Raw genomic sequence first — 24053 nt, 5'->3', positions numbered from 1 at the left:
TCTGTTATCTCTGAGATTCTAAGGTCTGATTTCATCATCTTGTCTAGCCCACTGGCTAAAGAGAACATGTTAATATTATAGTCTCTGAAGTACAAATGATAATAGAACGGGAGTGTTCTCATTATTTTCTTTTTTTACCCCAGCTATGTACTTGCTTCGGGGAAGCTGCTTACTTGAAGCCGTGAAGCTGAAGTTGTAGACACGTGGAAGGACATGGAGGCAGGGCTAAAAGGGAACTGAACTGAAAGTTTATGAAAGATAGTACTAAGACGGCTCTGGGTTCTTCTATTTGTCTCACACTTCTTTTAAGCCTGCCTCCATGATTCCTTTCAGTAACTCTAATATTAACTCAGTAACAATTGCAAAGTAAGACCTCCTCTTCTCCATCCTTATTTTTCTCAATTCTTTGGTGTGTTTCACCATATTGACTAAGTCCAACTCTCTACAACGTCTCTCTGTCGTGACACTAGCCTCTGTGATAATTTGTTTTCCTGGATTTCCTATCTTTTTCATTGCTTTGATCAGTTTCCCTTTCCTCTGTATAAATCCTTAAACGTGGAAGACAGTTACTTTGGACTAGATACTTTGGAATCAGATGTGCCATATTTCTGTACAACCTAGTTGAGTCATGTTGGCCAACTTTTCTCTTGGAACTTCAGTTTCAGTATTGGAACAATAGATGCTCTTTTGCGTGTGTGTGTGTGTGTGGGGGTGGGTGGGTGGGCGGGGTGGGGGGAGACCGTCTGCTTTCATCATTTCAGCTATCATTCCTATTCCAGTAAACTAATGAGTTTACATCTACATCTTGGACTCTTTTTTGAACATCTAACATATTTCTGCCTTTGTATTGGACATTACCATGTGTATGTTCCAGCAGTCCTCAAAACTCATAGTGTCAAAAAAAAAAATATGAACTCTCTCCCAGATTTGCTTATCTTAATGTTTATTTTAGTGTTAATTTCACTGTACTCTTGAACTAGAAACTTTTGGCTTCAGTCTCAGAATCCTCTTCAACTCTTGATTTTCTTCTGTGCTTCGCATTCAATAATTTGTCAGTTCTTGTTCATTCTATCTCATGTTCCCTTTCTTTTTCATCTGTGCTATTCTTTTTTTTTTTTTTTTTTTTTTTCATCTGTGCTATTCTTGTTCAGCCTCTTTCTTAACCTCCCACTAACTCTGCCTCCAATCTCTTCTGTTCATTTATCTTTTTTTATTTATCTTGAGATTATCTTGAGAGAGGGAATCCTAAACAGGCCCTGCACTGTCAGCACAAAGCCTGACATGGGGGGAGGGGGGCTGAATCTCACAAACCATGAGATCATGACCTGAGCGGAAATCCAGAGTCAAACACTTAACCGACTGAGCCACCCAGGCGCCCCCATTTCATCTTGTTATTCTTCTTTCAGTTAACCTTTCAAAAATATAAGTTAGTTTTATACCATTCTGGTTCTTAATATTTTGCTTAAAATTTTTTTTTAATGTTTATTTTTGAGAGAGTGCGAATGGGGAGGGACAGAGAGAGGGAGACACAGGATCCAAAACAGTCTTAAGGCAAGGCTCCATTGTGGGGCTCAAACTTAGAAACAGCGAGATCATGACTTGAGCCAAGTTGGACACCCAACCGACTGAGCCACCGAGGTGCCCCTTAATATTTTCAATGATCTAGTCCCAAACTACTTAATTGATAGTATCCTTCCATAGTCCTATGCTTTAACACACTAGACCATATACTACCAGCCAGAGATAACTTGTACTTTTTATGCCTCTAGCCCTAGCTAATGGTTTTTAGCTTAGAATACCCTTTTACACATTTTAAGGGAAATTGGGATAGATAGAGTTTAACATTATTATTTTTTTTTAACTCTGGTTTATAAACATTTTGTAATTAGCTTTCCTTCTCATCCTTCAGTATTCTTTGCATGAAGCCTTCCTGATCTTTCTTTCCCAGTATGTCTTCATCAGTAATTACTCTTCTTGCACCTTTCTTTAGTTCTTCTGTCTGCCTTGCATTTCATTTAGTTATTTGTGGTTTCTCAATTCTGCCCTTGCTTTACCATGTTAAAGTTAGAAAATGTCTTCAAGTAGAACAACATTTTCTATTTCTCTTTGAACGGAAGTTAGTAGATCAGTGTCTTGTCTCAAAACAAAGTGGCATCTTAGAATTAAGGAGAGGTGCTGGGTGGCTCTGTCAGTTAGGTGTTTGACTTTGGCTCAGGTGGTGATCTCATGGTTTAGAAGTTCAAACCCTGTATCAGGCTCTCTGCTGTCAGCAGAGCCCGCTTTGGATCCTATGTCCCATCCCCCCACTTTGTCCCTCTCCTGCTTGCATGCTTGCTCTCACAAAAATAAACATTTAAATTTAAGGACGTAGTACATTACCTCCTCTACTAGATTGTATAGTCCTTGTGTGTAGGGACCATGTCTTTTTTTTTTTTTTTTAAAGCCCCTGTGTCTTACCAGACTCTCCGTAAAGAAAGATAACACAGTAGAAATGAGAAGCTTTTGAACTAAATGATTATGAAAATGCTACAAATTTAAGCTTGTCACCTACACCTAAAACAACACAGGAGGAGAATATAATAGGCTCAAATGCATACATTGGAAAGTAAGTTTCTATCTAGGAACTATAAAAGGAAGAGACTAAGCCCAAAATTTGTAAAAGGAAACGAAATAATAAAGATGGGAGCTGATGTGAATGAAATAGGTGGCAAACATACAATTCAAAGATTTAAATTATCCCAAAAGTTATTTCTTTGAAAATACTAATAAAATTGATAAACCCCTGAGAGACTCATCCAAGAAAGATTTAAAACAAGAAGGCAGAAATACCAATACAGAAAAATTAAATAATCATTGGTGGCTATTAGGAACAATCTCACATTAACAAATTAGTGTAGATAAAATGGACAAATAACTAGAAAAATGTAACCAAACAGACTTGAGGATATATAAAACATCTGAGGTCCATTAACATTAAAGAAGTGAATTAAGTAATCAAAATTTCTCCCTTAAGATTTTAGGCCAACATAAAACTTCAGTGTTGAATACCAGGTATTCAAGGAGGAAATAATTCCAATTTTTAAGATCCTAGAAAATAGGAAAAGAAGGTATGCTTCCCAGGTCATTTTATGATACTAGTATAATCTAAGTACTAAAACCTGTCACATTTAATACTATCCCTATCAAAATACCACTAATAATTTTCACAGAGCTAGGACAAAGAATCCTAAAATATATATGGAATCAGAAAAGACCCCAAGTAGCCAAAGCAGTCTTGAAAAAGAAAAGGAAAGCTGGAGGCATCAGAATTCCAGACTTTAAGCTATCTTACAAAGCTGCAGTCATGAAGACAGTATAGTACTGGCAAAAACAGACACATAGATCAGTGGAACACAATAGAAAACCCTGAAATTATATGGCCAGTTAATCCTCAACAAAGCAGGAAAGAATATTTAGTGGAAAAAAGACAGTCTCTTCAACAAATGGTGTTGGGAAACCTGCTGAAGAATGAAAATGGACCACTTTGTTATACCATCACAAAAAGAAATTCAAAATCAATGAGAGACCTAAATGTGAGATAGGACTCCATTAAAATCCTAGAGAACACAGGTAGCAACCTCGTTGACATCAGCTGTAGCAACTTGTTACTAGACATGTCTCCAAAGGCATGGGAAACATAAGTAAAAATGAACTATTGGGACCTCCTCAGGATAAAAGCTTCTGCACAGCATAGGAAGCTGTCAACAAAACTAAAAACCTTTGGAATGGAAGAAGACATTTGCAAGTGATATATCTGATAAAGGGTTAGTATCCAAAATCTATGAAGAACTTATCAAACCTGACACCCAAAAAGCAAATAAGCCAGTGAAGAAATGGGCAGAAGACGTGAATAGACATGGGCAGAAGACATGAATAGACATTTTCCCAAAGAAGACATCCAGATGTCTATCAGATAACACAAAAAGATGCTTAACATCACTCATCATCAAGGAAATACAAAGCGGAACCACAATGAGGTATCACCTCACACCTGTCAGAATGGCTAAAACTAACAACACAGGAAACAACAGATGTCAGTTAGGATGCAGAGAAAGGGGAACCCTCTTGCATGTTGGTGGGTACGCAAACTGGTGCAGCTACTTGAGAACAGTATGGAGGTTCTTCAGAAAATTAAAAATAGAACTACCCCGGGGTGCCAGTCAGTCCAGCATCCAACTCTTGATTCTGGCTCAGATCATGGTCCCAGGGTCATGGGATTGATCTTTGCATGGTGCTTGTGCTGAGTATGGAGCCTGCTTAAGATTTTACCTCTCCTCCTTTCCCCCTCTCCCCAGCTCATGCGTCTTCCCTCCTTCCCTCCCTCCCTCCCCCCCTCAAATAATAATAATAATAATAATAATAATAATAATATAGTAATAATAATAATAAAATAGAACTACCCTACAATCCAGCAATTGCACTACTAGGTTATTTACCCAAAGGATACAAAAAATACAGATTCAAAGTGGCACATGCACCCCAATGTTTATAGCAGCATTATTAACAGTAGCCAAATGTTGAAAAGAGCCCAAATGTCCACCGACTGACAAATGGGTAAAGAAGATGTGTGTGTGTGTGTGTGTGTGTACACACACACACACACACACACACACACACACACACACACACACACTGGAATGTTACTCAACCATCAAAAAGGATGGAGTCTTCCCATTTACAATGACATAGATGGAGCTAGAGTGTGTTATGCTAAGCGAAATAAGTCAGAGAAAGACAAATGCCATATGATTTTACGCATATGTAGATATAAGAAACAAAACAGATGAACATAGATGAAAGAAAAATAAAAGAAGGGAACAAACCATAAAAGAGATTTTTAACTACAGAAAACAGATTTGCTGGAGGGGGGTGGTAGGTGGGAGGGTGGGTTAAATGGGTGATGGGGATTAAGGAGGACACGTGTGATGAGCACTGGGTGTTGTATGTAAGTGATGAATCACTAAGTTTTACTCCTAAAACCAGTATTACACTATACGTTAACTAGAATTAAAAAAAAAAAAGCTTGAAACATTAAAAAAAGAAACTTAAATATTAAAAATCATATCTGGGGCGCCTGAGTGGGTCAGTTGGTTAAGTGTCCACCTGTGGCTCAGGTCATGATCTCACGGTTTATGAGTTCTAGCCCCATGTCTGGGCTGTCTGCTGTCAGCACAGAGGCTGCTTCGGATCCTCTGGCTCAGCCTCTCTCTGACCCTCCCTCGAGGGTTCTCTCTGTCTCAAGAATAAGCATTTAAGAAAAAATAATGAAACCTGTCAAAGAGTATACAGAAAAGGAAAATTACAGGTTAATTACTAAATTCTAAAATATTAACAGCCAGATATAGCAGTATATAATAAGCAGGATAATAATATATGATGAACAAGTTGGTTTTATCCCAGGAATTCAAGAAGTTTAGGAAGTCATATAAGGTCATTGGCACGTTCAAAGATTAAAAGAAAGCAATCACAAGTACTTCTCAAGAGAGGCAAGAAAAGCATAACAAATTTATATACTGACTCTAATAACAAGCCACTTCAACAAATTAGGATTCAAAGATAGTTTCCTTAATATGCTAAGGTGGAAATTGACACCCCCCCCCCGTACCCCCAAATGGATAACACACTTCTGCTTTATGGGAAATAATTGGATTTTTTTTTTTAAGACGGGGAAGAAGACAATGATTCCTATTAACACTTTAGCATGTTAGAGATCCTAGCCAGTACTATAACATGAGAGAGAAATGAGAAAATTCTGTAAAGGAAGAACTAAAACTGTCAATGAATCTTTAGATCAAGTATTAGAATTAACGTTCTTGTTAAGGTTTTTGGATATGAAAATCAATTTAAAAATCTTTTCAGGGGGGTACCTGAGTGGCTCAGTTGGTTAAGCGTCCGACTTCAGCTCAGGTCATGATCTCGCAGTTTGTGAGTTTGAGCCCCGTGTCAGGCTCTGGGCTGTGGGTTGTGTCTATGTCTCCCTGCCCCTTCCCTGCTCACTCGCTCCCTCTCTCTCTCCTTCAAAAGTAAACATTAAAAAAAATATGAAATCTTTTTTGTTAACAGCATACTGTTTGAAAATGAAAAATTTTAAAGATACTTGTAGTAGTAGCAAGTACTTAGGACTAAATCTAACTTTTTAAAAGTATAAAGGAGACCTAAAGAGATATAGCTACCTTTGGTCCACTCAGCATTGAAATTTTTTAAAAATGTTTTTATGTTTAATGTTTTTTAATGTTTAATTTTTGAGAGAGAGACAGCGCGCGAGTAGGGGCAGAGAGAGAGGGAGACACAGAATCTGAAGCAGGCTCCAGCCTCTTGAGTTTTCAGCACAGAGCCCAATGTGGGCTGGAACTCATAAACTGCAACATCATGACCTCAGCTGAAGTCGGATGCTCAACTAGCTAAACCACCCAGGCTCCCCTTGACAGGTCAGCATTTTAAATGTATCAGTTCTCCCTATAGTTTCAGTACATATCCAACTAAAATTTCTAATAGGTTCTTTCTATGATATTTTGATAGCTGAGAAAAAAATTTAGTGAAAATGCAAAGGGTCCATCAAGATTAAGCCACAATACTCTTAAAGGACAAAAATAAGTAAAAAGACTTGCTCTGTTTTGACTTACTCCAGAGGAAGACTAATTCTAAAGCTACAGTTAAATTCTTCCCTGGAGAGACAAACCAGTGGGACCCAATAGAGACCCCAAAGATGAAATCCCCAAAGAAACGAATACCTAATTACAAAGAAACAGAACAAAGCAGTAGGGAGGAATGACTTGTTTTACAAATAAGATGAAATAAAATTGGTTGTTTTGGAAACAAAATGAAATTGAACCCCTGCCCTATCTTGTGTTCAATAACCAACTTCGTTTGGATTTTAGACAGAAATGTGAAAAGTGGAATTTTAAGGCTATTAGAAAATACAGGGAAATTTTGTTATAAAAATGAAATAATATTTGACATTATTACCCCAAAATTCACCATAAAGAGAATAGATTGTCAGGCTAGGGATGGAGAAAGATAATTGCAATATATTAAAACAGTGAAAACCTTTGGATACACATACATATTTATAAGCCAGTAAGAAAAGGCAGCCTGGTAGGAAAATGAGTAAAAGACTTGAAAAAGCCTCTTCCAAGAGTAGCATATGAAGAGATGCTCAGCCTATTTAGTATGGGAAAATGAAACTCAAAACCACAACAAAATATTTCTGCATATCTTCTAGATCAGCCAGATTTAAAAGTCTGAGAATATAAAGTGTTATTAAAGTTACATGCAAGTGAGAACTCTAATAGCAAGGTAGAAGGAGTGTGAATTTACATAATCAGTGCATCAACTACTTAGATACATACCTTGCAGTAGAGAGATAAATCCACACGTTATACACCAGGATACATGTACCAAAATGTTTATAAGCAGTACTGATGATAGTGTCCCTAAATGGGGGAAGCAGTGTAAATGTAGAACGCATAAATGCATTTTCGTATCCATCCAACGAGCTGCTATACAATAATGGAATAATGGGGATGTATATCTGCATACAACCGCTAGTGAATCCTACATGAAAATTTTTAAATCATTCCAACCACATGAGTCTTAGGGAGGCATTTATGGGTAGTAGAGTAGTGTAGAACTCTAAGACAAAGAGAAGATTGTGGTGGAGCAGGGACGTATGAGAGGTAAGGTGCTGGGCAGTTTTCTATTTCTTAACTTGGATTGTGGTTAAATTTTTGTTGTTATTGTAGTCATTATACTGTACCTTTGGGTTTATATTCTCTGTGTGTTTATGTGTTTTATTTTACAGCAACAAATTTTAAGCACAAAGTATTGTGCTTTGCTGATAAAATACATTTTCTGATTAAGAAAAAATTAGTCTCAGCATCCCCTTTTCTTTAGCTCCCCTCTGGCCCTCCTTACATCTAAACTCCTCAGAAGCATTGTCTGTACTTGCTTGTGGTTCTCCCATTCTTGACTGAACTCACTACAGTTTGGCTTGCATCCCTCATCATAATGACTTCATGTGTCTAAGCCATTTGTCAGTTCTCAGCTTCTAATAGCTTTTAGCATCATTTAACATTGTTGATCACTCAGTCTTCATTAGAATTATTTTTTCTTTGGCCTGCAAGAGACCACATTGTTACAGCTGTTCCTTCTTTTTTTTTTTTTTAAGTTTTACATTTGAGAGAGAGAGAGAGAGAGAGAGCGAGCAGGGGAGGGGCAGAGAGAGAGAGAGAGAGAGAGGGAGCCGCAGAATTCGAAGTAGGCTCCAGGCTCTACGCTGTCAGCATTTAGACCAACATGGGCCTTGAACTCCCGGACCGCGAGATTCTGGTCTGAACCAAAGTCGGATGTTCAACCACCTGAGCCACCCCAGGCGCCCGCCCTGACTGTTCCTTCTTCATCTCTTCCCTGGTTTCTTCTGTCTCCAGCCTCTTAATGTGAAGTACTCTGTCCATAGATCCCTTTTTAATTTTTCTTGGTGATTTCATTGTTTGTAACTCCAGCCTGGACCCTCTCCCCTAAACTTGAGACTTGTATATCCTATTTGACATCTCCAGTTGGATATTCATAATCTCTTCTCAAGATTTATCCCATTCATTCCGTGAGGAGTCAGCTTGGAAGCTCTGTATTCCCCCCCCCCCGCCCCGATTTTGCCTTATATGTCTGTTCGGCTGGTTCTTCTAATTTATATCCATTTATAATGAAACTAATTGCAAAAACAGTCAGAATTACCATATTTAATTAAAAACAACCTTTGCATGTGAAAGTGTTGTTAGTCTTGGCGGTGAAGGTGGTATTTAAACTTAAAATTATCAGTACCTTTTTGCAAATGGTTGTCTGAATGTTGAACCTGAGTCCTTGTCCTGTGTAAGATAGACTTTCTTAACATGACTTCTGGGAGAGGAGTAAGCTTTTCTGCCTTAAAAGTATCTCCTGTGTGTAGTTAAATTCTCTCCTGTGCATCTAGAGTGGTACTTGTTATATATTATCCCTGGAAGAATTGGCAAAATAGTCACTTTTCTCTTCAAAATAGTTACTTTTTGTTCTGTAGTTAAGATAAGGAATCTCCCCTGAGAAAAGCTTCTGTAGTTCTGAATAGTGCAGATTATCACCTGCCTTGTGCTTAAGGCTATAAAACTAATTCCTGTATGATTTTTATTCAGATTTTCACTTGAGAACCTTTACAAAAAGTGTAACCTTATGATTTTAAGGTATCTTTATATCATGATTTTTAAATGGATGCTTACGAAGGAAAAGCTGAGGGAATGCTGTTAATGAATCCCTTGGTTTAGAACTTTATTAAAATTGCATAATAAACCATTCTTCTAGTGTTCTGACCACCTCACATCCCTTAGTCTTTCCATCCACTTCTCAGAACTAATAGGTAATATTTTTCAAATATCAGTGCTTGATGGCCTATAGTTACATATCAAAGAATGTACCTTGTTATTTTGTGGTTTGTAAATGGAAGGCATCTCTTAAAATTTAGAGAAAACAGTTTTACTTACACACTATTACAGTTTCATACATTTAGTAAGTAATACCTTCTCAAATGTGTTAACTTCTCATATCATGATTATTTAAGGATTTCATATTGTATATAATTATATTTTGTGGTTGATAAAGACAAATGTGGGGGAAATAAATATGCATGTTTTCTATAGCAAATGTTTTCATTAGTAAACATTTATTTTAATATTATCTAGGCTATCAAGTACTAGCTCCAACTGCCTATTATGATCAGACTGGTGCCTTAGTGGTTGGCCCCGGAGCAAGAACTGGCCTTGGAGCTCCAGTTCGTTTAATGGCTCCGACACCCGTTTTAATTAGTTCAGCAGCAGCACAAGCTGGTAAGTGTAACTGATGTTTTCAGGGATAATATTTTTCTGGTGTTGTTTGAGATATTTTAAAAACAGAGAGTAGTCTTTTTGGTGGTTTCAAGAAGTGTCTGAAATTTGTTTTCCAGCAGCAGCAGCAGCAGCTGGAGGAACTGCAAATAGTCTTACCGGCAGCACAAACGGTCTCTTTCGGCCAATTGGCACTCAGCCACCGCAGCAGCAGCAGCAGCAGCAGCCGCCGAGCACGAATCTGCAGTCGAATTCATTTTACGGGAGCACTTCTTTGACTAGTAGCTCCCAGAGCAGTTCTTTATTTTCTCACGGACCTGGCCAGCCTGGAAGTACATCGCTTGGCTTTGGAAGCAGTAGCTCTCTGGGTGCTGCTATAGGCTCAGCCCTCAGTGGATTTGGTTCGTCAGGTAAGTTGCCTTTTTAAGATGAGTGTACTCTGCTAAGTGGACATGAGGTATATGTTTGTTTTCAATATGAAGATAAATAATAGTTTATAGTGTAGAAAGGACAGGAATAAAATACCGGTTTATTTAATTTTGTAGGAAGAAAACTACCGGCTGCAGATCTTTAAGCATTTATGAATGTTTAGCTCACTTCAAGCAGCCCATCTTTTACTCAGATATAATACATTTTCCCCTGGCTTTAAGAATTATTTTTTTTTTTATTAAGATTTGTTTGCTGATTACTAGTTCTTCCTTTTTATGTACAAAATAATGTTTGAGGAAGTAAATATTTTGCCACCTTAAATTTCTAGTGTTTTAAAATAATAGTCTTTTTTGTTTTTATCAGATGTTTTATTCTTATTAAATGCTAGTCATTCATTATGGTTTTATTAGGTATAATATATAAAGTTAAAATACAGTGAAATATTCTGGTCAGAGGCCCCTAAGAAACTACCAATACGCTTATCTTCTACACTAAATAATTTAGCCTTTATCATTAAAAATTCTTCTAAAAGAATATTTCTTCCATAGCCTAGTTATATACATAATACTTAAAATTTTTAAATTTAAAATAGCTTCACAAAATAAATAATTTACCCACACAAACTGATTTTGTAACTGAGAAATGACCAGGTGAAATCAGAAGAGGCCCACATTGACTTCCTGTTGACATACCTGTGTTATCAATCTCTGAAGTTTCCAGAGTGTTCAGGAAACCCTAGTTCTGTTGGTACAATTAATTGGCAGCCTTTTCTTCATGAGGGGTAGGGCAGTTTATTCAGATCGCAAGAGGTTTTCTATTTTTAGTAAAGTCATAGAATCTTTTAATACCTGCTTCTCGTCTGTTTTCCCACCACATTAAGTTATTTTCTTTTCTGGTGTGGAAAATGGCAAAACTAACATGGGCCAGTTGTTATTAAGTATGTTTGCTGGTTTTCTAAGGAAGTGACTTCTGAACTTTCAACATTCATATTTGTAAGAGGAATGATCTAAAATTGCTATAAACTTGTAGAAGCAGAATCCTTTTGTGCTACAATGAAATGCAATAGGGAAATATCATACTTGCCTAACACCAAACTACCTAAAGAATGGGCACAAGAACTTCTGAGGGAAAAATCTAATGAACTTGGAGAGTCTTCAATCTTTTAATTTTCCTACTTGAATTTTTCATTCCTTTTGGAGTTCGGTATTTTTACCTCTACCCAGGCACTCCCATCGGACTCATTTTTTGTTCCTAATACAGTTGACAAGCATTTTCTCCAAATATCCAACATGCTGAAGAAAATTGTAAGAACATATAACTTAAAAGATAAACTTTGTAGGAATGACTAGTTTCTAAACTAGAGATTATAGACTCTAAATAATCCAGGAAAAATAGAGAAGAGCTTTGATAAACCTCATTTCCCCTTTTGTAATAATATATGTCACTGATGGTCTGGGATGGACTTGTAGACCCCCTTATCCACTTCTTTCAAATTCTCATTTGTCTCTCAGTTGTTAGGATCATTCCCCCCAGCATTCAGGAACCGGTTGGCATGAGCATTTTGTTCCCTACAAATGTTTCCTGCAGATGCCTCCTTCCCCAAAACTGGTCTTCTTCATGCCTCCCTTATTTATAAACATTGCTTACTTAATTTTGACTACCAATCTGTATATACCTCTGTTTTACCTTGCTTCAGAGGACATTAGCAGTTGCCACCCCTGGATGCCAGTAAAAGTCTTATCATTTTCCCCTTCCTCTTGGACATTTTGTGAGAGTTCATTCAAGTGCTGCACAAAGGTACTCTTAAAAGAAGCCTACCCATTGCCGTTTCACATGATGGCAATCCCATACCTGTATGAAATCTAAAATGATAGTACGGTTATGTGCACATATACACATACAGAATCCTGTACACTGTCATTCTCTTACCTATATGATGCAATTATTAACACTTACCAGTGTTATACCCCACCTTATATAACACAGTTAGGAAGCTTAGCCATTGTAATATGGTAATTAAATCAACCCTTCTATGACCCATTACTTAGAAAGTGTTGTTACAATTGAAAGTTTGAAATTTAACATGTTATATATAGTTGATAAATGATTAGTGACTCCGCTGTTGGTCTAGCCTTTTAGATCTTTTAGGTATCCTTTGTTTTCATATTTCACAGTTGCACTGTTGCAGATAATTTAGGCATATAGTAAAAGTTAAGGAGCCAGCTTGTTTAGGATTAAAATAAAGCTATTTCTGAATTACTTTTAAACGTTTGGCTTGGCCTTTCCTTTTTGGAGGAAGATACTATTTCATGTGTCAAAACTATGGTTTCTTTGGTTATTTGCCAGGGAAATGACAGTGCTACTGCTCTTAATTAGAGAGCTGTTGTTTTTTTCCTTGTCAGTCAAATTGTTTTCTGAAATAAATAGGAATTTTAAGTGTAGCCCTGTATTTAGAACAATCACTTTGACAGTGTCCTTTTAAATTAGCATAGTTAACGTAGCATGTATTTACAGTTTTGCCAAAAGCAACTCTAGAAGAGGTGCTTGTCACCTGAGTGTTTGTTTGGTTTTGCTACTAAAATGCATATAGTTACATAGTGTTCTCTTATTAGATGATACCTTAAAATGTGCAGTTTTCTATAAAACATATCAGTCTTTCAGAAACCACACTGGCTGGTATTAAAGGTTTACTAGTGTTTTAATATTTTGCCTCATACAGTAGTGTGAGCCTTGTGTTTTTCCTTTATAAGAGTCTTGAATTTGGGAAAACCAATGTAATTGTTTGCTATCTGTATTATAAGCTTAACTTGGTCTACCCATTATGTTCTCTGCTTAATTTTTCTCTTAATTTTTCATTGTGCTCTAATGACCTATTTATAATTGACTTGAGATTAGAAAACCAAGACCTAATAGAAACTTTAAAATTCTCTTTAAAAATGTTACCATATTGGTCCGAATATAGAGCTTGTTCTTTAAAAACCTGACAGGTTAAGAAATCTAATACGAAATTCCCTTCGCTATAAAAGATATTCAGTTAAAAAACAAACCAAAAAAAGGCTAGTGTTTAGAAATAGGAAAGAAGCACTTGAAAATGTGGCCTATAAGTGAGACTTAAGATGTGGGAGTTTTGGACAGCCCTTTTAAACACTTGGTAAAGACTGATTATCCGGATATGTTGATTACTTTTTTGAGTATGCATGGCTACATGGCAATGTGGTTCTGCCATTTTTTTTAAATGATTTTGTAGAGTGCTTAAGGAAAAAAAGGACTAAAGGGTTGAATTTGGGATTAAGTAAAAGGAATTCAGTATGTAGTTTAGGAAGGTATGTGATATGAGATAATTGTGTATTTGAGGGGGAAAAAAGGCTGATTTGTCTTCACTTGAGTAAAAGGCTCATAAGACCAGTAGTAGAATCTCTGGAATGGGAGATGGAGATCCTGAGGGGTAAGTGAAAGCATGTCTTTGGTTGTGACAACAGTAATGAAAGCCATCAATTGTCTAAAAGGAAGTTTACTTTTTCATATATATTTTGTAACTTAGTTGCTGATGGATAGGGAGAATGTGTAATTTGAAAAGTGCTGAGAAGTTAGTTACCATCTGTATTTCACAACTGACTGATATTCGGGCCAATATGGACTTAAAGGACTATGGTTTGAACACAAGGTAGAAGCCAAATTAAATGTGAATGGTGAGGGAAATGTATTAATAATCTATTTATCAGTGTAATACTTTCTTGGCATTGAGTTGAAGTCTAAGAAACTGATTCCAGAGATTAGGACACTACCAAAATTTAACGTTATTGGAATTTAATCTCTAGCGTCTCCTAAAGCAGACACCTTACAATTGTAGGGTTTATAAATCATACCAGGGTATTAAAGCACAGTAATCATATGTGTCAATGGTAAATATGTGTGAAATAATAAACATATGAGTGCTCTGTTAAGTATCTGGTTACTTTATTGGGGTGCATTTATACCCTTTTATGATTAATGAAAGTCAGTTTATATAGTTATCACAGTAATTATCTTCCCCATAATGTTTCTAAAAGTAATTATTGTGATCACTTCTGTTATTTCCCAGCAAGAGTTGGGGATAGGTTTTATTCAGTTAACACTGTATGTAATTAGGGTTTTTTTTATTTCTTCTTCAGTTGGCAGTTCTGCAAGTAGTAGTGCCACAAGGAGAGAGTCTCTATCTACTAGCTCTGACTTGTACAAAAGATCTAGTAGCAGCCTAGCACCCATAGGGCAACCATTTTACAATAGTCTGGGATTTTCCTCCTCTCCAAGTCCAATAGGCATGCCTCTGCCAAGCCAAACTCCAGGACATTCACTTACGCCACCGCCATCACTTTCATCACATGGATCCTCATCCAGTTTGCATTTAGGTAAAAAAAAAAAAACAAAACCCTTTTTATTTGTATGTATACATGTAAGTGTGTTTGTGTGTGTGTTTATAATATGTGTAAAATATTTAATGTTGGATAAAACATGCCAAATTGCTTTTGCTTTTAGATACTAGCCTTTTGAAAAAGTTCTACTTTCGTGAAAATTCAAAGTGAGGGTCTAATGTACAGTAAGGTAAAGACCCCTATTGTATCTTATGTTCCTTTTATGAAATACAGTGGTGTGTTTTTTCTTGTCTGTGCTTTTGATTTGTGTGTGTTTTAGATCATCTGAAAAGTCAACTGTTGAAACATGTTAGTAAAAGAAATTTCACTATCGAAAGTTTTTGCACATCTAAAGGGAAACATTAGTCACATAGTTCTCAAACTTGAGATAGTTTACTACAATGGTTTTTGCTTTGGCCTTTGAATGCCTGGCCATTTTACCAAAGGGTGTATCAGGGTATATGAATTTAGTATGGTTGTGAGTTAGAGAATCTGATCGGTTTGGTCCATATACTTTTGAATACGTCGTTAGTTTAAGAAAAAAATGTTTTAGGTTTGTTATATCCTTGAATTTGGAGTTTTTAGGACTTTTGTTTATATCTTTATATTAAAATTGCCCCCACCCCAAGATTATTGAGTTGGTGGTTACCCCTTTTCCTCTCCAGGAAGTATTTATTCATGTAGTTAGCAGCATATATTTGAAGAGATTTTGAATATCAGGCTGTGTATGAATCCTTATCTCTTCAAGGAAAGTATTTCATTGAAAGTAGATTTTGGATTTTTATAATTTTAGTTGCCTTAATTAAAACAGAGATTCCTTTTTTTGATTTTTATGTGCTTGGAAAGATTTAAATCAGCTTGCAATTTAAAAAGTAATGTTGCTGTTGTTAGCAAATATAAGTTAGTGATTATATTTGACTCCCCCATCATAAAGGTATAGCTATTTTTTCCTACAGCTCATTAATACATAAATGTCCATGTAACAAAGGGATCTTTTGTAGTGATCATCGTGTAAATATATGTCAGTGTGACGTGGCCTAGATTTTGAAAGACTGGTCCTGTGCCCCAAATTCTGGGTCTTTGCTCTTTTGTGGATATTAAATATATACAATTGATTAATTTATTTGGGAGGTGTCCTAAGATCTGCTGTACACTATTTGTGTAAATTTACCAGTTTTTAGCCTGACACCTTCATTTATCATCTCTTCTTGGTCATAAGGCTGATCAGTTCCTGATTTCTGTTATTTCTACTCAGACCCACTCACTTCCACCACCCCCATGTAAGATATGCCTTTGAAACTTTGAAATGGACACAAATATTTGGAACATAACAAACCTAAGAATAGGACTTTCATAATAGTTTTGTGTTTTATTTGTTAAGATTATATTTGTCATGTCCTGTCATTTTTTTATAGGTAAGTTTCAGATCAGATTCCTGTCAACTGTTACTGCTTATGTTGTGCTTTAGAGCTTGTAAAAATGGCATTAGTTATTCTACATAACTTGCTTAAAAATTAGAACATAATTTTTCGGGGCACTTGGGTGGCTCAGTTGGTTGAGTGTCCGACTTTGGCTCAGGTCGTGATCTTGCGGTTCGTGAGTTGGAGCCCCACATCGGGCTTGCTGCTGTCAGCCTGTCACCGAAGAGCCTGCTTCAGATCTTCTGTCCCACTCTCTCCGCCCCTCCCCTGCTTGTGCTGAAGCAAAAAATAAAAAAAAATATTAAAAAAAAATAAAATTTTTAGATCTGTCTCTATAATTAAACAGCAATCAAGATATTTTTCTTTAGACTATAAAGAACCCAGCTGTGTAGATGCTTAGGGAAGAAATTCTCATCAATTATGGGAAATAATCATCACTTGGGCCAGCATTTCTGTATTATAGCCTGATACTTTTGTACCCAGAGTTAAAACTCCATAGGTTTAGCTTCAGCTGGAAATCTGGTATTTTAACACACTTCTGATTGGAATTATCTGTAGGTGATTTTCTTTTGTGATCTCCCAGTTTCCTTTAGTTTTAGTTGTAGTGTGACTGGCAATGTTGTTAACAAGGACTGTATAGACCATGCCAGGGTGAAATAATTTAATAGATTTCATAAATTGGCTCTTTACATAGTGTTCACAGAAGTAATCTATCCTTTGCTTTCATCTGATTGAATCATAATGCAAGACTTACATGCTTTCTGGTCTAAGAAAATACTTAAATTGTATATCCTTCAGATGGATTTCTTCATGAATCAAGTTATCAAGGCAGCTGATTTAGGAAATGCCTGTGGAAATGAATTTGCATGTCTGTTTCTAGAAAACAGAATTAAATCTAGAGGCATGGTCTGGTTGTTGTTTGCTAGTTTGGGCAAGATAGTGTTCTGTATTCTAGTGTTGCACGTTATCAGGAGATATGTATCTGGTTGTCTCCATTGTGAGCTTGTCAGCCTGATCCACTTGATGGGCTTAGCAGCCTATAATAGGATAGTTGCCTATTTTATGAGTTTGCAAAAATGGTGATTCTCTAATTCTGTCATACCTTCTGCATTTACGAGCTGGAACTTTTCTCTAAAAAAATTTTCCCTCATGAGTTGTGAGGTTACACTGAAAATACATAGTTCATTTGGAGTCAGGATAATGCTTGGAATCTTTATTTTCTAACTTTGAGAATGAGTTGATACACTAACAGCTTACTTGTGTTCTTTTAATCATCATTGTTACCTGTAAATTAATAGCTTTTGGGATTTCAGTCCATTGCGGTCTGAGAGACATCAATTTTATACTTTTTTTTTTTATCCAAAAATTTTACCATATTTGGCCATTTGGCACCCTTCAGATTGGCTCCATTTGACTACAACTTTTTGTTACTATTATTATTATTTCTTAAGGACAATTTTTTAAAAGCAGCACTTAAAATATAGGGAGTCAGAAACAAGTGGGAAAGAGCAAAGAAAAAGAAGAAATTTAAAATTAATGGTTTTTATTTTGAAATGGAAAGAGTAGTGTCATTCTGGGCTTCAAGTTAAGTGTTCAAGGTTAAGTGAATTATTTTCTCATATTACATTGATCTAAAACATGTTACTGATTTCTGATACTCTCATCTTTATGCTCATCATTATTAGATTGACATGGGATTTCCTGCATATAAAGCAACATTCTGTATTTTTATTTAATTTACGACTTGACAAAATAATGGCTTATTCCTTGTACCTCTTCATTTTTGAGCTGACTGATGTTTTTCTTAAGGGTATGAATAAGTGTAATTCAAGCTTTGAACTATATGAAATTCAGTTTATTGAAAGGGGACTGTCAGTTCTGAAAATTCATTAATGTCATGTATTCAGCAATCAAATTCAGTGCTTTAGCTTGTTATGGATTAGAAAATTTTATAACCTATTTTCTAATCAGAAGATTTTTATATTAAAAACAGAATAAAATTGTTAGGATCGTTTTTCCTATTAAGTAGATGTCAGCCTCTCTTAAAATTGCCAAACTTTGGTAGACTTTGTCAGCTCCTTCTCTTAGAATGAAATGTTTAAATAAAAATTAAAACAAGTGTCACCCAATCGGTTTTAAGGCTGTGTGCAATTTTTCTGAGTTTTGTATGTGGTCCTTAAAGCAGAAAACAATGTAAGTTATTTTGAAGTTTTTACTGAAAGTACTATTATCTTTTAAGTAACAAATTGCCTGTAACTCAGTAGCATTTGAATAGTTTTCTAAAGCACCTTCATATTCATTATTTCATTTCATCTTAATTGTTAAGGTAGACTGGCTGAGCGATATGCTCATTAGAGATAAGAAAAGTATAGGTCTTATGTGCCCAAGAGACTTGCCCAAACCAGCGAATGATGGAATTGAGGCTAGAACACCATTCTGACTCCTGATACTATCCTTGCTTTTTCTGTTATGCTATTCTAAAATAAACTGAACAGTTTTACACAAAGTATATAAACAGTATTCTAATCAGTCTTTGAAACTGTGTACCTCACAGTGGCGTCGGTTATGTATTTTTAAAGTTGTATATAAGATTACTAAACTTCTAGATCCTTTCTTTCTCATTAGTTATTCTTGAGAATGTCCAAATATATTATCTACTTCATGAAATAAGAATATGTGTTAATCATAAGGCAGGCATCTCAGGAACTGGCTTTAGAGTAGCATATCCAGCCCGCAACAGAACATTTACAGGTGCTCATGGCGATGTAAATTAAAGCATTGTTTCAAACCCTCTGGTGTTTCTAAAAGTCATTTTTATTCATTGATGGGTATAAACTATTCTATGAAGAAATTCCAAAATTATTACTTGTATGGAAGAATTTATTTTGTTTCATTTCTGTATACAAATTTATTGATCTTAGGTCTAATTTGGGATCACAGTGATTAATTGTTGCCCTTATATTTTATTCATTATCCTTTAATAACATTATCTTTGACTTTGTGGTTCTAATGAGTGAGAATATTATCACCAGTTAGTTCAGTTAAGATAATCTCAGGTTTAGAGCTAGCAAATACTTGATCTGAGTCCATGGTTCAGCATCAGAGTAATTTGGGAGTGCTTCTTTAAAGTACCAGGTTTGAGGAGGTGAACAATTTGGAAATATGTGGCAACAGTTTTTACTTATCACAATGATTGTAGGAATTCTGTTGACATTAAATATGCAGAAGCCAGTCTTACCATAACAAAAAAAAGGTGGGGGGAGTTTTATCCCACTGAAATTTCCAATAGTACCCACAGGGAGAGAGGCACCTTGAAAAGAAATAATTCATAATTTACACATGACCTTATTCCAGTTCACACTTCCTTTTTAACTCTTAGTTCCTGGATCCCTGGGGGCTTCCTATGAACCTTTGACTTTGTCCTCTGTCATCTCCCTAATGCCTTTTTTCCTTCCTACCTTCTTGCCTTCCATTTATCTCAACTCTGCTTGCTATTGTGTGAAGTTTGGGAGAGGGGGATAAAAGCTTATAGATGAGAGACAAAGTAGAAAAGTCAGATTTCTTTTTGTATATGTTTTTATATACTCCTTTCCTCTTGATATTTCCCAAATTGAGCCTTTTCTTTAATTTTGCTGATTGTGTATCATTGTTTACTGTCCTTTTAAAGCTTTCCTTTTTGTCGGCCTTCACATTTGCATTTCAGCTCCCCACTCAATTAGTTTTTACCTTGTTTTCTTATTACTGAGGTAGCAAATAAGTCTTCATGCACCTTAAACATTTTAATCTACCAAGGTGTCACCTAGAATTTACATCATTGCATTGTTTATACACCAAACAATGTCCATTAAGTAAACATAGGATCAAAAATATAACCTTTGAGATATATGCAGATGTGCTTCAGTAGAGATTTATAGCTTTAGCCAAATAATCTTTGAAAATGAAAGCACACGTCTCATGGGGTGACATTGAAAATTGACTGTTATTGAAAATATTTTCATGTGTGATTGTTTTCTTATAATGTGCCTAGGAACAAATCTAATGTGAAAAGGTCAAGATCTTTACAAACTGTAAAACACTGGAGAAGTTAAAGCAGACAAATAAATGGATGGATATACCTTGTATGGGGGTGGAAAGACTCAGTATTATAAAGAAACCACTTTTCTTCTAGTTGATGACTAGATTTAGCACAGCCTCAATAATTTTTCAGGCTTTTTAAAGAAATTGACAATTTCTTTACGTTAAATAACGTAAACGGAAGATAGAGCTGAGAGTAGTCCAGACAATCTTACAGATCCAGGTTAATGTCAAAATATATTATAAACTTACGGCAACTAAAATTGTGGTATTGCCACAAGGATAAATAAGCCAGTGGAATAGAACAGAGGATCCAGAAATAGACCTACTTCTTTAGGTTTACCTGATTTGTGACCAGTGGGCCGCTCTGGTATATTTGGGGAACGGTGGTCTTTTCAGTAAATGGGACTGGAGCAATTAAATATCCAAATAGAGTAAAGTGAACTTTGACTTCTTTCTCTTTCACACGATACACACATACAAATTTTATCATCAAAGAAATTAATTGGCTTATAGTCATGAAGTTAGTAAAGAACAAAAATCTTGAGCCCAAGATTTTTCTGGCTTATTACAGGATGTTGCACTGCTTCTCAAAGAATGCTTCTATTTCTGTCTAATATCTCTCTGAATAAATAACGGGTCTTTTCCTACTCCCTAACTTTAGAATTTTTGTGAACTTTATTTATAAAATTTTGGTAAAATATAACTTAGCCTGTTGTGAGTTGATGGGAAAACTGAGTTTGAATGTCACTATATTGGTTGCTTTATACTTTTTTACTTGCTAACAATTGGCCTTTAATCCAAATTAAATTTTTACTTCGGTAGTCTCTTCAAGTATTTTATTACTGGTTTTTAAATTAAAACAGATAAAAGTCTTTATGTGATGTTTTAAATAGGATAGTAATAAACTTAATTTATGCTGAGATTAATCCTTTTTTTTAATGTTTGTTTTGTGAGTAGTTTCATTGACCTACTTTTTTTTTTTTTTTTTTTAACTTTTATTTACTGAGAAAGAGAGAGACAGAGCATGAGCATGGGAGGGGCAGAGAGAGGGGGAAACACAGAATCTGAGGCAGGCTCCAGGCTCTGAGCTGTCAGCACAGAGCCCGATGTGGGGCTTGAACTCATAGACTGCAGGATCATGACCTGAGCCGAAGTCTGACACCCAATCAACTGAGCCACCCAGGCGCCCCCTCATTGACCTACATTTTATAATTTTTGTGTCTGATCAGAATTTTTACCTATTAATTTATTCAGACAATAATGACTACCTACATGCCAGACCCTTCTTGACTGGAGATATTGTATTAAGTCAAAAAAACCACTTGTTAAGTCAAACTACCCATCATCAAGTCAAACTACCCACCATCATGGAGGTAGTAGTTTTGTGTTTGTTGAATGTAGACCTGGCTACCAGAGGTTACAATGTAATGATTGTAATTCTGTTGCCTTATTGCATTTTAATTCTGTTTTATAGAAATATAATGATTCTCTCCATTAGAATTACCATCTTTCCTTCAGGGTTTTTTTGTACCAAATTTACCACACTTTATATTAGGGTTACTTCTGGGCTATTTTGGATTAGAAGCAAGAAAGGCCAGACCTTTCGCCACAACTATAAGAATGTTGAAATCTCAATAGATGTTTGGGTAATTGAATTTGAGGAGTTTTGTTTCTTTGTGTTTTATTGGTGAATGTATTCTGGGACACTTGCTACTTGTTTAAAAAATTATTTTACATTCTACTTGGATTTCTACATTAAAGCATTATTTAGCTGTTCCAGTCAGTGTGTTCTCTGTTCAGTGTGTTAATAGGATCATACTGTTTAGAATACTGCACTTTGAAAGGGCTTATGACAGTTGTAGAGTTTTTATTTTTGTGTGTGTACATTTGGTTTGGTTTTTGGACATTAGGTTTATTTTTGTCTGGGTTAAATCTTTCACAGTCCGTTTGCAGTTCAGCCCTCTTCCCACCACAGTAACAGCCCCATCAAGAGACAAAATCAGTGTGCCTATAATGTTTGTCTAGGATCAAAGTTATTCTTCCTGATACTCAAGTTTATTAAGCAAACCTTAACATTGCATAAACTCACTGAGTGATCCTGATTTTAAGAGAAAAACCCCAGGTCCTACAGTTTCCATTTACCCCATTCAGGGCAGCTGGTCATGAAATCACAACAGGAATATTTTACAAGAAATGCAGATGTAATCCATTGGTTTCTTAACTGTCACCACAAGTATTAACGAGAGAGGAAATGAGGTCATATCTGTGAGGGTGGTTTGAGATGTGCGGGGAAGATACTTAGCACCCACATGTCCATATGAGGCAGTGAGTGAAATTCACCCCACTACTTATGATTTTGGGGGCATAGTTTTTAAAGAGTCCTCATGTTCAGTTACAGAAGTAGTTTTCACTAAAGATTAAAGTTCAGGCAATTTTTAGAACCAAACAGAAACTAGCCTTTTTGTTAGAATAATGGGAATCAACAAGATGAGTTAGTAATAGAAATGATGTAATACTAGTCTGAAGACTATAGTTCATATGTTAAGAGCTCAGTCTGGTTATTTATTTTTTGAAGGCTTATTTATTTTTGAGAGAGTACAAGTGGGGGGTGGGGAGCACAGAGAGGGGGGGGCAGGATTTGGAGCAGGCTCTGCACTGACTGCAGCAAGCCTGATACAGGGCTTGAACTCCAGAACCATGAGATCATGACCTGAGCCAAAGTCAAGATGCTCAACGACTGAGCCACCCAGGTGCCCCTCAGTCTGTTTAAATGCTCTTTGATGAATGAGGGAAGATTATTAAATATCTTCTGTTGTGATGGTCTCCCTCTTTATATTTTTAGGAAGGTTAAGCTTAAATAGAGGCTAAAAGGTCAGGTTACTTAATTGCATTTAGAGAAAAAATTGCAAGCAATAGAAATGGAAACAACAGATTTTTATTTTGGTTTATAGTTTACATCTAATGTTTGCTTTATGTGTGGTCATAAGATGTACGACTTTAAGGTAACACCTGACATTTTCATGCTGTTTGCTTTTTATATTAGCCTATTAAAATGGTGTGGAAAACTACACTTTTTTTTAAATGTTTATTTTTGAGAGAAGGAGAGCTTGAATGAGGGAGGGGAAGAGAGAGAGAGAGACACGGAATCCGAAGCAGGCTCCAGGCTCTGAGCTGTCAGCACAGAACCTAACACTGGGCTCGAACTCACCAACCATGAGACCATGATCTGAGCCAAAGTTGGACGCTTAACTGACTGAGCCACCCAGGCACCCTGGGAGAATACACTCTTAATTAGAATCTCATTAGTTTTTAAACTCATTGAAGCCTCAATCTTTTTCCAGTAAAATTTTGTGTCTTTATATTGCAAATATATAGCTAATAATCACTAGAAAAATTTTATGTGATTTATTCCCCGTGTCACTTACGTCAAGTGTATCCCAGATTTCAGAATGTCATATGACAGGGGCACCTGGGTGGCTCAGTTGGTTAAGCATCTGACTTCAGCTCAGTTCATGATCTCACTGTTGTGAGTTCAAGCCCCGCTTCAGGCTCTGTGCTGACAGCTCAGAGCCTAGAGCCTCCTTCACATTCTGTTTCTGTCTCTGTCTCTCTGCCCTTCTCTTGCGTGGGCGCATGTGCTCTCTCTCTCTCTCTCTCTCTCTCTCTCTCTCTTTCTCTCTCTCTTTCTCTCTCTCTTTCTCTCTCTCTCTCTTTCTCTCTCACTTTCTCACTCTCAATATAAAATAAAACATTGTTTAAAAGTTTAAAAAAAAGAATGTAATGTCATACTGTTCTTCATGAGGTATAGTGGGGTATAATTAAAAGCTTTAAGTGAATTATCCAGGTATAAT

At 36.1% G+C, this 24053-nt stretch overlaps 1 protein-coding gene across 8 annotated transcripts in view; it reads left to right on the top strand.

The window, feature by feature from the left end:
• Positions 1–24053, top strand: part of PUM2 (pumilio RNA binding family member 2) — a 99526-nt gene that overhangs the window by 52825 nt on the left and 22648 nt on the right. For 5 of the 8 annotated variants that reach the window (XM_078444949.2, XM_081795162.1, XM_078444951.2 and 2 more), the window contains 3 exons: positions 9744–9887; positions 10004–10294; positions 14465–14701. In XM_078444949.2, coding sequence (XP_078301075.1) covers positions 9744–9887; positions 10004–10294; positions 14465–14701 — 672 coding nt within the window. The remainder of the gene's footprint in view (positions 1–9743; positions 9888–10003; positions 10295–14464; positions 14702–24053) is intronic. The other 3 variants (XM_078444953.2, XM_078444952.2, XM_078444950.2) reach the window with 2 other exon arrangements.

This window comes from Panthera onca, chromosome A3 (assembly GCF_046562875.1).
Source record: "Panthera onca isolate mPanOnc1 chromosome A3, mPanOnc1 haplotype 2, whole genome shotgun sequence".
Classification (NCBI taxonomy): Eukaryota; Metazoa; Chordata; class Mammalia; order Carnivora; family Felidae; genus Panthera; species Panthera onca.
Note: the sequence above shows the minus strand (reverse complement) of the source record. Positions and strands in the feature narration are given on the sequence as shown.